The sequence below is a fragment of the Colobus angolensis genome, unplaced genomic scaffold, assembly GCF_000951035.1.
Source record: "Colobus angolensis palliatus isolate OR3802 unplaced genomic scaffold, Cang.pa_1.0 Scaffold4, whole genome shotgun sequence".
In the NCBI taxonomy this organism is placed as follows: domain Eukaryota; kingdom Metazoa; phylum Chordata; class Mammalia; order Primates; family Cercopithecidae; genus Colobus; species Colobus angolensis.
Window position 1 is genome coordinate 14,969,381 of NW_012117376.1, and position 11,178 is coordinate 14,980,558.

Sequence of the window (11,178 nt, forward strand, 5' to 3'; positions counted from 1 at the left end):
GAACCCGGGAGGCGGAGCTTGCAGTGAGCTGAGATCCGGCCACTGCACTCCAGCCCGGGCGACAGAGTGAGACTCTGTCTCAAAAAAAAAAAAAAGACAGGGTTTCATCATTTTGGTCAGGCTGGTCTCGAACTCCTTACCTCAGGTGATCCACCCACCTCAGCCTCCCAAAATGTTGGGATTACAGGTGTGAAATACTGTGCCCAGCCAAAAACTCCTCCTTTTTGAGCTGGGCACAGTGGCGAGAGGGTATAGTCTCAGCTACTTGGGAGGCTGAGAGGCCGAGACAGGAGGATACCTTGAGCTCAGGAGTTCAAATTCAGCCTGGGCAACATAGACAGAGCCTGTCTCTAAAAATAAATAAATGAGCAAAGAAAGAAAAGAAAAACACCTTTTCAGAAGCAATAATGCAACAACATTATACGAATTTTTAAAATAATGTATATAGTTTTTTCAGTGTTGTCCCCACTCATGCTGAGGCCGGTGCCCCATTATGGGAAATTTAATTTGTACAATAATCCTAAGAGGTAGATTCTATTAGTATCTCTACTTTACAGGTGTGGACACTGAGACTGATAAATGAAGTATCTTGAGCAGGAACAGCCAGCTATTAAGTGACAGAGCCCAGCCTCATAGAGTTGTTAAGTTATGCTGATCCACAGTACAATGTATCCTCAACAAATGATAGCTATTATTATTTTCCAAGTTTCTCCAGTGAAATTGAATGTTTTTATAATAAGGCTATGACTTCCCCAATAAATGTTATTTAAAAAAAAAAATCAAACGAGCAGGGCGCAGTGGCTCACGCCTGTAATTCCAGCACTTTGGGAGGCCAAGGCAGGTGGATCACGAGGTCAGGAGATCGAGACCATCCTGGCCAACAAGGTGAAACCCCATCTCTACTAAAAATGCAAAAATTAGCTGGGGGTGATGGCACGTGCCTGTAATCCCAGCTACTCAGAGGCTGAGGCAGGAGAATTGCTTGAACCAGAGAGTCAGAGATTGCAGTGAGCTGAGATCACGCCATTGCACTCCAGCCTGGTGACAGAGTGAGACTCTGTCTTGAGAAAGAAAAAAAAATCACTCAACTTGGGGCCGGGCGCAGTGGCTCACGCCTGCAATCCCAGCACTTTGGGAGGCTGAGGTGGGTGGATAATGAGGTCAGGAGATGGAGACCATCCTGGACAACATCGTGAAACCCCATCTCTACTAAAAATACAAAAAAATTAGCTGGGCCTGATGGCTCGTGCCTGTAGTGCTAGCTACTCTGGAGGCTGAGGCTGGAGAATCTCTTGGACCAGGGAGGTGGAGGTTGTGGTGAGCCGAGATCATCCCACTGTACTCCAGCCTGGTGACAGAGCAAGACTGTGTCTCAACCAAACAAACAAACAAAAAAAACGACTGGCCTGCCAGGTTAGAGGGCTCCCATTTTCCTTCCAGGAACTAGATGTTTGCTGAGTGTCTGCCTGCTGCGGAATCTCCAGCCGGGCCCTGGGTGGGAAGAAGGGATGGGGTAAATCCTGGTGCCTGGGTAAGCCACTCATGATCTGGTTCTTGCTGAGGCAGGAATCAGAGGGCAGACCACAGCAGGGCTCATAAGGCCAGAGCTCCTGCTTCCCACGCTTGCTTATCTCCCAGAGCAAGGTGACAGCATGAAGTTGTTACTCTCCCTGACCATGGGTCCAACCCAAAAAAACACTTGGCCCCAGCATGATCTCAGTCTTTCTCATCTTCATATACCTAAAACCTGAGAAAACTTTCTGGGAGCAGCTCAGCAACAAGAGAGCTCCTCCTACCTCCACTCTCCAGTCACACTTTCCGCCCAGACTACTCCCTTGGCAGTAGGTCTGTACCACCTGCTTCCTCAGCTTATCTATGCCTGCCTTGTTTACCAGAGTGAAAGTTTCTAGGAAGAGCATGGACTCTTGAGGCTGACCGTTCTGGGTTTGAATCCACTTCTGCTTCCTGCCTTTATAATCTTATGCAAGCCACTGTACTACCCTGAGCTTCAGTTTTCTCATTTGTAGATTTCTTTTTTCTTTTTCTTTCTTTTTTTTTTTTTGAGACGGAGTTTCTCTCTTGTTGCCCAGGCTGGAGTGCAATGGTGTGATCTCAGCTCAACGCAACCTCCACCTCCTGGGTTCAAGTGATTCTCCTGCCTCAGCCTTCCTGAGTAGCTGGGATTACAGGCATGAGCCACCATGCCTGACTAATTTTGTATTTTTAGTAGAGATGGGGTTTCTCCATGTTGGTCAGGCTGGTCTTGAACTCCTGACCTCAGATGATCTGCCTGCCTCAGCCTCCCAAAATGCTGGGATTACAGACATGAGCCACTGTGCCCGGCCCTCATCTGTAAATTTCATGTTACCATCTGACTTGGAAGGCACTCAGTAGTGGTAGCTTTCTTTAGCTTCCAATTTGCATACAAAGAATGCCGTCCACTTTGGGAGGCAGAGATGGACGGATCGCTTGAGCTCAGGAGTTTGAGACCAGCCTGGGTAACATGGCGAAACCCCATCTCTACAAAAAAAAAAAAAAAAAAAAAAAAAAAAAAAAAGCACTCTGTGTTGTGCAGAGAAAGGGCTTTTGAACCTGGGCACCAAAAAGTGAGTGCCTGAGATCAGAACTCATAAACTCCCAGCCCATCACAGCTGAAAGGGTGGAGAGATGATGATGATGATTAACAGCAGGAAACGTTTTTGAAAAAGTGCTCTCTACAGGTGTTTTTGTTTGTTTCGGCTTTCCCCTTTAAAATCGTGTACTTTGCAATATCTTATTAAATCCTCACGGCAACCCAGTGGGGGTGGGTATTATCACTGTTTTACAGATGTAAAAACTAAGGTGTATAAAGTGTCCAAGAACACACAGTCAGGAGCCAGGACTCCTAATTCTAGAGTTCGTGCTCTTAAGTGCCTTTAGCTGCTTTGGTGACTAAGTCTAATCCAACAATTTTACAGATGAGGCTCAGGGAGGGGAAATTGTCTTACCCAACTTTTACGCAAGGGAAATAGAATTTGGGCCTCCCTTCCGGGCGCCAATCTGGACAAGGAATTATCACAGAAACTCAGATTTAAGAAACATTTATTAAGTAGTTGCATCATTGCAATCCATCCTCAAAGCAGCCTCCGCTAAGTATTATAGTACTTCGTGTTACAACACTGATCATATGGGGAAATAAGCTAAGAGGGATAATTCCCCCCAAGATCAATTTAGCAAAATAGCGGCACTGTCGGGATCACACATTCAGGTCCAGAGGCTTCCAGCAGTTTCATCAGCCTAATCCCAGGTTCCTCCTTCCTGCACCTGTGGGTATGAACGAACTCCCCCCACCTCCGACCTGGAGCCCGCTCAGAGCGGTGCATTCTGGGATTCGCCCGCGAAGAATGCCGACTCTTTGGGCCAATAGAATCCGAGCACAGGCGACTGTATCCACCTTCGCTGTCTGCAAGTTGCTCAGGCCTCCCTCAAACTAGCCAATGAGAAGTGCACGGGTCCTGGTCGCCTAGGAAACCGCGTGACAACAAGATGGTGGTGCCGCGGGACGGCTAGCGGCCCTGCGTGGTGAGTCTGGCCCAAGACTTTTCTGCCCCTGGAGTCCTCTCGCAGACTGGAGCCCAAGCCCCTAGAGCCCCGTGGGCCTGCGAGCTCCGCGGCTCCCGCAGGAGGGGTTCGGGACCCTGCTTACCATGACTACTCGTAGAGGGGGAAGGAGGCGACACGGCTTCCAGGGCTGGGTTGGGTCGTGATAGACGTCTCTCCCTAAACGCGTCCTGGGGGCATTAGGGAGTGACGGCTGGCAGCGGGTCGGACCGTGTCCCCGCCAGAGCTCTGAGCCCTGGGGATGACGGCTAGGCCGAGGAGGTGTGAAGAAGAATGTTGTGAGTCAACCACAGTACTGAGTTTGGTCCCAGAGATGTAGAGGCATGGTACACAGCTTTGTTCTCAGAGCCAGATCTGAAGTGGGTGACAACCCTGCGTTAAGGAGCTTTTGGCCTGAGGGGTAGTCACAGTCCTGCCCTTGGAAGCCCCAAAGTGAAGGAGGTAGACGACTCTGTCCTCAGGGCTCCCTAATCTGAAGGAGGAAGAGACACGCCCCTGCCCTCAGGAGTCCCCCCAAACGGAAGGGGAAATGCAGCCTTTGCCCTCAGGGTCCTCTGTAATCTGGGAGAAGATTAACCTGGGGACAATGTGTTGGATTGGACTGGAGTGACACTGAAAGTAGGGAAGTCAGTTGGGGGCCACGTGACAGCTCCCAGAATGGGCAGTGAGTCCCACTAGGATGGCTGACAGTGGGCATGGAAAGGGGCAGCTCTGTGTGAGACAGTTTGACCTGCAGTGTTTGGTGTAAGAGGAAAGATGGCGTATGAGGGAAGGAAGGAGAGAAAAATGCTGTGGTTGGGTGATGGGGTCCCATTAAGAAGGGGGAAGGGGAGGAAGTGAGTTTGACGAAGACGTTGGATTTGGTTTAGGAGTTTTTTGTCTTTTGTTTTTCCCCCATGACAGCTTTATTGAAATATAATTCACGTACTACATACTTCACTCCTTTAAAGTGTAAATTTCAATCGTTTTTAGTATATTTTAATATATATTCCATTTATATGAAATGTGCAGTATGGGCAAGTCTATAGAACAGAAAGTAGATTTGTGGTTGCCTAAGACTGGCTGGGAAAAGGGGTGGGGGCTGGAGAGTAAGTGGCGGGTGACTGCTAGAGGGTACGAGGTCTTTTTAGGCTGATGAAAATGTTCTAAAATTGTGGTGATGGTAGTACAGCTCTGTGAATATACTAAAAACTTTACACTGTAATAAGGTGAAATATGTGAATTATATCTCAAAGCTGTTTTATGAAAAAGGTTGCATACTGTATAATTCCATTTATGTAACTTTTTTGAAGTAATACAGAGATGGGCTGGGCGCGGTGGCTCACGCCGGTAATCCTAGCACTTTGGGAGGCTGAGGTAGGAGAATTGCTTGAACCTGGGAGGCAGAGGTTGCAGTGAGCCGAGATCGCGCCATTGCACTCCAGCCTGGGCAACAAGAGCAAAACTCTGTCTCAAAAAAAAAAAAAAAAGAAAAAAGGAAAGAAAATAAAAAGAAAATTAGAGATGGAAAATAACGTACTGGTTGCCAGTGGTTAGGGCTGGGGGAGGGGTGCAGGATGGGTGTGACTATAAAGAGGGCCACGAGGGAGATCTTGGTGGGGCTAGAATAGTTCTGTATTTTGATTGCAGTGGTAGTTACCCATGTAACTTGACCTATGTGATTTAATCTACCCATGTGATCAAACAGCATAGGACTATACATACAAACTGCAGAAAAAATGTCAATTCCTGATTTTAATATCATACTGTAGTTATATAAAATCTAACTATTGGCCGGGCACAGTGGCTCACGCCTGCAATCCCAGCACTTTGGGAGGCCAAGGTGTGTGGATTCATGAGGTCAGGCGTTTGAGACCAGCCTGGCCAACATAGTGAAACCCTGTCTCTACTAAAAATACAAAATTAGCTGGGTGTGGTGGCATACACCTGTAATCCCAGCTACTTGGGAGACTGAGGCAGGAGGATCACTTGGGCCCAGGAGGCAGAGGTTGCAGTGATTTGAGATCGCGCCACTACACTCCAGCCTGGATGACAGAGCGAGACTCCATCTCAAAAAACAAAACAAAAAAATGTGTTGAGGGGAGCTGGGTAAAGGATACAAAGGATCTTTCTGTACTATTTTCCTAATTTCCTGTGAATCTATAATAACTTTCAAATAAAAAGCTAAAATATAAGTGAAAAACAAACTGAAGGGGAAAAAGAGTTAGCTGGCCAAGGGAAGGGTGCAGGTAGGGGTGGGGAGACCATTCTGGGAGTGGGGGGGTTGAGGTTGAGGCAGGGGGGATACATGTGCATTTGAGATATTGCTAGCAGTTCAGGTGGCTCAAGTGTGGGAGGCGGCAAGATGGGAGATGAGGTCAGGAGACATAAGCAGGGACCAGGTCACCTATATCTAGGAATTATGAAATTTTTTTTGAGATGGAGTCTTGCTCTGTCACCCAGGCTGGAGTGCAATGGTGCAATCTCTGCTCACTGCAACCTTCACCTCCTGGGTTCAAGCGAGTCTCCTGCCTCAGCCTCCCGAGTAGCCAGGATTACAGGTGTCCCCCACCACGCCCAGCTAATTTTTGTATTTTTAGTAGAGATGGAGTTTCGCCATGTTGGTCAGGCTGGTCTTGAAGTCCTGACCTCGGGTGATCCACCCTCCTCCACCTCCCAAAGTGCTGGGATTACAGGCGTGAGCCACCACACCTGGCCAGAATTTTGAATTTTTTTCCCTGGGTGAGAAATGCTGGAATTATAGGCATGAGCCACCACTCCCAGCCTGCTTTATGTTTTAAGAAGATCTCTCTGGAGCACATGGGAACTAATGAAGGGGGCCATGAGGGGCTCTCAGACTTGGCCATACAACCCATGAGGCCGCCCAGACAGGGCAACGGCTGGGGCGGGGTGGGGGTGAAGAAACTCTGGGCCTGATCCTTGAAGAGGACTCCTTCCAAGGAAGGGGCAGGGCATGATTCTCAAACTCTGCAGCGAAGGCATTGGAGGCTGCCTCCAGGCAGCATGGATTCCCTTGCTGACTGGCTTCAGAAGTAGGGTTGAGGCCAGAACCAGACATTTTCAAAGTGGAGCTTGCTTGGATTTGTCCTAAAAAATTTGATCCAGGCCAGGTGCGGTGGCTCATGCCTGTAATCCCAGCATTTTGGGAGGCCCCCGAGGCCGAGGCGGGTGGATCACCTGAGGTCATTTACTGAATAGAATAGTAGCCTTTGATTATGTCCCTCAGGTGCACTCCTCTTTCCAGAAGGAAGAGGGAATGAAAGGAAACTAACATGTATGAGTGCCTCCTATGGCAGCAACAGCAAAAGCAACAGCAGCCCCAACTCACATTTTTCAGTGCTTCGTTTGAGCTTGGCGCTGGGCTAGACCTTCTCTGTTACCTCTGAATCTTCTCAGAACACTGCCTGTGCCAGTACTATTACTACCCCCATTTTATACTAAAAGAAACTGAGGATGGGTTAACTCCAGTGAGTGGCAAAACCTGGCATCTTAACCTTGGCGTCACATGGACTGTGTCTTTTTCTTTTTTTGCGATGGAGTTTCGCTCTTGTTGCCCGGGTTGGAGTGCAATGGCGCAGTCTCGTCTCATTGCAGCCTCCCCACCTCCTGGGTTCAAGCGATTCTCGTGCCTCAGCCTCCCAAGTAACTGGGACTACAGGTGCCTGCCACCACGCCCAGCTAATTTTTGTATTTTTAGTAGAGACAGGATTTCACCATGTTGGACAGGCTGGTCTCAAACCAGTGACCTCAGGCAATCCACCCACCTCGGCCTCCCAAAGTGCTGGGATTACAGGCGTGAGTCACCGAGCCCGGCCCACATAGACTGTGTCTTGATTGAATCCTGCCTGTGGGTTGCCCTCTCGGGCTCTGAGATGTTGGTAGTGGCACCGGGTTTCTGGTGGAAGGGAAGGAGACACTTGGGCTTTGTGTCACCCAGCTGGCTGATGGACGGACAGCCTCCTGGGTGGTAGCATTTTCAGGCTCTAAGTTTGGGAAAGTTCCAGGCTTCTAACTCATTTCTGCATCCCATCCACCCTCACAGTCCTTTCCCAAGAACCACCAGGCCAAAGGTCTCACAGTTCAGAGCAGAAAGCCATATACCCAGAGGAGCAGGCAGATAACAGAAACTTCCAGAAACCTTTGTGGGGACAGTGGAAGCGGCAAAAGGTACTGCTGCCTAGACAGTGCTTCCCATTAGGAAGAGTAGCCAGGGAAGTGGAAACTTCAGTCTACCCCCTGGGATTGGAGCCCTGAGTCCATCCCCTCTATCCCCAAGGGCTGACTTCCTGCATTCCTCCAGGGAGTTCCTGACAGCTGGATTCTAGAAGTAGAACTATGAGCTCACCTTTGGCCTCCCTTAGCAAGACCCGGAAAGTGCCCCTGCCCTCGGAGCCTGTGAATCCTGGGTAAGGAGCCAGCCTTAGGGGTCTTTCTGTCCCTGCCTTCCATCCTTCCATGGCCAGAGGACAATGACTCCTAGTGTCTTGGGGAATACAAATAAGGGCCACATAGCCTTCTCTGACCACTGTCTTTTTCTTTGTACCTTCTTCTGGGGTGCCCAGCTTTGGATCTGAGCATAAACTGGGTTGTGCTTTTAATAAGGTACGGGCCCTGGAGGAGTGGCTTGGCATCCCATCTGTTCATTTACTGTTCATTGATTAATTCTGCAAACACAGATGGTGTATGGACCTATCCTGGGCCAGGCCCTGTTTGGGGTTCTCAGTAAAGGGAATCTTTTACATCTGTCTAGCACTTTCACATTTTCAAAACATTTTTTACCTCTCTTCCTTCTTGCTTTTCGGAATACCACTTTGAGTCTTTTTTTTTTTTTTTTGAGAGCAAGTCTCGCTCTGTTGCCCAGGCTGTGGATTGCAGTGGCACGATCTCGGCTCACTGCATCCTCTGCCTCCCAGGTTCAAGCGATTCTCCTACTTTAGCCTCAGTAGCTGGGACTACAGGCGTGTGCCACAACGCCTGGCTAATTTTTTGTATTTTTAGTAGAGACGAGTCTCACTGTGTTAGCCAGGATGGTCTCGATCTCCTGATCTCGTAATCTGCCTGCCTCGGCCTCCCAAAGTGCTGGGATTACCAGCACTCTAGGTGTGAGCCACTGCACCTGGCCCCACTTTGAGTCATTCTAAGGCCTAGAAGGTTCAGAGAGGTTAAGCAACAGGCCTCACAGCCTTTGCAGAGCAGAGCTGGGGCTGAACTCGTGGGCTTTGCAAGCCTTGTAATTTTCCCACCTAAGACTCTGCTCTTCACCCCTTCGCCATCCTTCTCCACTGGGCAAAGTGAGTCATGTTGAAGCCTGTCCCTTGTCTCACCCCAGGCTGGGGCTGGGATTTGGGGCTGGAAGTCCTCAGGAGGTAGAGGCCCCGCTTCCATCTCTTTGAGCTTTGACTGAAGTCCGGTGCCCAGAGCCTTATCCCTGGTATCATTCCAGGGGCCCTAACTTATATTTCTTCCTTCTTCCTGCCTGGGTTCCCAGGAGGCGAGGAATCCGCATCTATGGGGATGGTAAGTGTGCCCCGCCCTCCTGCCCTCTTCGCCTCTCATGTGCTTGCACCTCCTACAGTTGGGCCAATGGAGAGAAATCACACGACGAAGGCCCTTGTCAGCTGGAGCAGCAGCCTACATTGTGTTATCTGCAGCTCCCACGCTGTGCTCCCTGAGGGCTGGGCTTCCCTCCTGGAAGCTCTCAGATTAGGAGGCCCCATACCCTTGGCACAGATGTTGCCACTCACATTTGAACCCCTTGACCCACTGTGGGACTGGCCAGTGTGTGCCTAGAAACCACGTGGGGGCCAAGAGATGACCCAGCCCAGGGATCGGGATCCCAGCCCGCCTTCCCCCTCCAGCCTCCTCCAGCATGACAGCCTTTTCTCCCACGAGGTCTGTGCACACATTGCCACCCTGACTCCTGTAGCTCAGGCCTTTGGATCCCCACCCCCCAACATCCCACCATGGCATTGGCATTGGCCATGCAGGTCCCTCTGGGAGCAGAACTGGAAGAACTACAAGAACAGCCCCATTCTGGTTGGGTCCTTGCTCCCCAGCCTTGTGAATTCTCTCTCCTCAAACTCCCTGGGGCACACTGCATAGGCTGCGTCACACTGGCCAGGGCCCAGGGCGTGAGTTTCCTCTGGGCCTCGGCCCCAGAGCAGTGACCTACGCATCCCTGTCTGCAGAAGATGAGGTGGACATGTTGAGTGATGGGCGTGGCTCAGAAGAAAAGATCTCAGTCCCTTCCTGCCATGGCGGCATAGGTGCCCCTGTGAGTCGGCAAGGTGAGAGCAGAGGCCCGAAGGGTCTGGGTCCTGGCTGCAGGAGGGGGCCCCAGAGAAAGAGCAAGGCCTGGGGAGGCATGGCCCTTCCTCTCGCCTGTTTGGTCTGAGGAAGCTGCTCCCACTCCTGCCTGATGGTGGCAGGGCCCTGGCTTTGCGTAAAGCCACACAAGCCCCACCCTTAGCTCAGGAGGCCTGGCCCAGCCCCAGCCCCAGGCCAGGCTGTGGCTATAGTTACCAGGTGTGGTATCAGTGGGCTCAGGATTCAGGGTCAGAGAGGGATGAAGAGCCTGAGGGTAGAGCTCAGCCTCCTGCTTCTGCAGGGCTCTGGCAAGGCGCAAAGTTGCCTAGACAGTCCACTTAGCTTGGCAGAGGGCTGTGGCAATGCTGAGCTCATGGAGGCACCTAAAGTGGGATGGGGCTGATCAGGGTGACTGCCCAGAGAGGGGATTTAGCAAGTCCGAGAAAAGGGGAGACATGGGCAGGCAGGGATGAGCTGTGCAGAGTGCTGGGCGGGACCTGGGGATGAGGTTAGAACTTTCCGCTAGCTCACTAGCTGTAGTATCTTGAGCAGCAACTTTGCATCTCTGTCTCTCGGGGCCGCCTCTGTGAAGTGGGCATGGGAACAGCAAGGGCAGCGTGTTGGGAGGATTCGACGAGATGCTCCTCGGTGGAAGGCCCCTGGCCAGTGCTTGTCACATGGGGTGCTCAGTGTGGTGGCTGCCCATCAGAAGGCCAGCCGCAGGGAAGGGCCTGATGATCCTCCACCAGGCCCCCTCCATTTTACCGGCAGAGGGGATTGAGGTGGAAAAAGAGACAGGAAGAGCCTGGCCTAAGGTCCCGCAGCCAATTCATCACAAAGCCAGGATCTCCTATACCCTGACTAGGGTCAACTTTCTTTTTTATTTTATTTTTTTTGAGACAGGGTTTTGCTCTGTCATCCAGGCTGGAGTGCAGTGGTGTGATCACAGCTCACTGCAACCTCAGCCTCCCAGGCACAATCAGTCCTCCTGCCTCAGCCTCCCAAAATGCTGGGATTACAGGCATGAGCCACTGTACCCAGCCAGGTCACGTTCAGTAGTAACCATGGCAACCAGGTTCTCTCTTTGAAAAAGCTCCAGGTGTCCTCTCCCTGCTTTCCCCTGTCATCCCCTCCTCTCCCACTCCCAGTCAATATCTGTCCCTACCAAGGTAGATGAGGACTTGCCTGTCTTATTTTACTTCTCAGCCAGCAGCGTCCTATACTGTCCACTGCTCCTTCCTTCTCAGGACCTCCACCAAGCTCTTAGGCACC

At 50.8% G+C, this 11,178-nt stretch overlaps 1 protein-coding gene across 1 annotated transcript in view; it reads left to right on the forward strand.

The window, feature by feature from the left end:
- Positions 1 to 3,495: 3,495 nt before the first annotated feature.
- UBXN11 (UBX domain protein 11) overlaps positions 3,496 to 11,178 on the forward strand; it is a 26,712-nt gene continuing 19,029 nt past the window's right edge. The window contains exons 1-5 of the mRNA XM_011955597.1: positions 3,496 to 3,561; positions 7,643 to 7,767; positions 7,901 to 8,006; positions 9,089 to 9,117; positions 9,789 to 9,887. Of these exons, the coding sequence (XP_011810987.1) occupies positions 7,936 to 8,006; positions 9,089 to 9,117; positions 9,789 to 9,887 (199 nt within the window). The 5' untranslated portion in view covers positions 3,496 to 3,561; positions 7,643 to 7,767; positions 7,901 to 7,935. The remainder of the gene's footprint in view (positions 3,562 to 7,642; positions 7,768 to 7,900; positions 8,007 to 9,088; positions 9,118 to 9,788; positions 9,888 to 11,178) is intronic.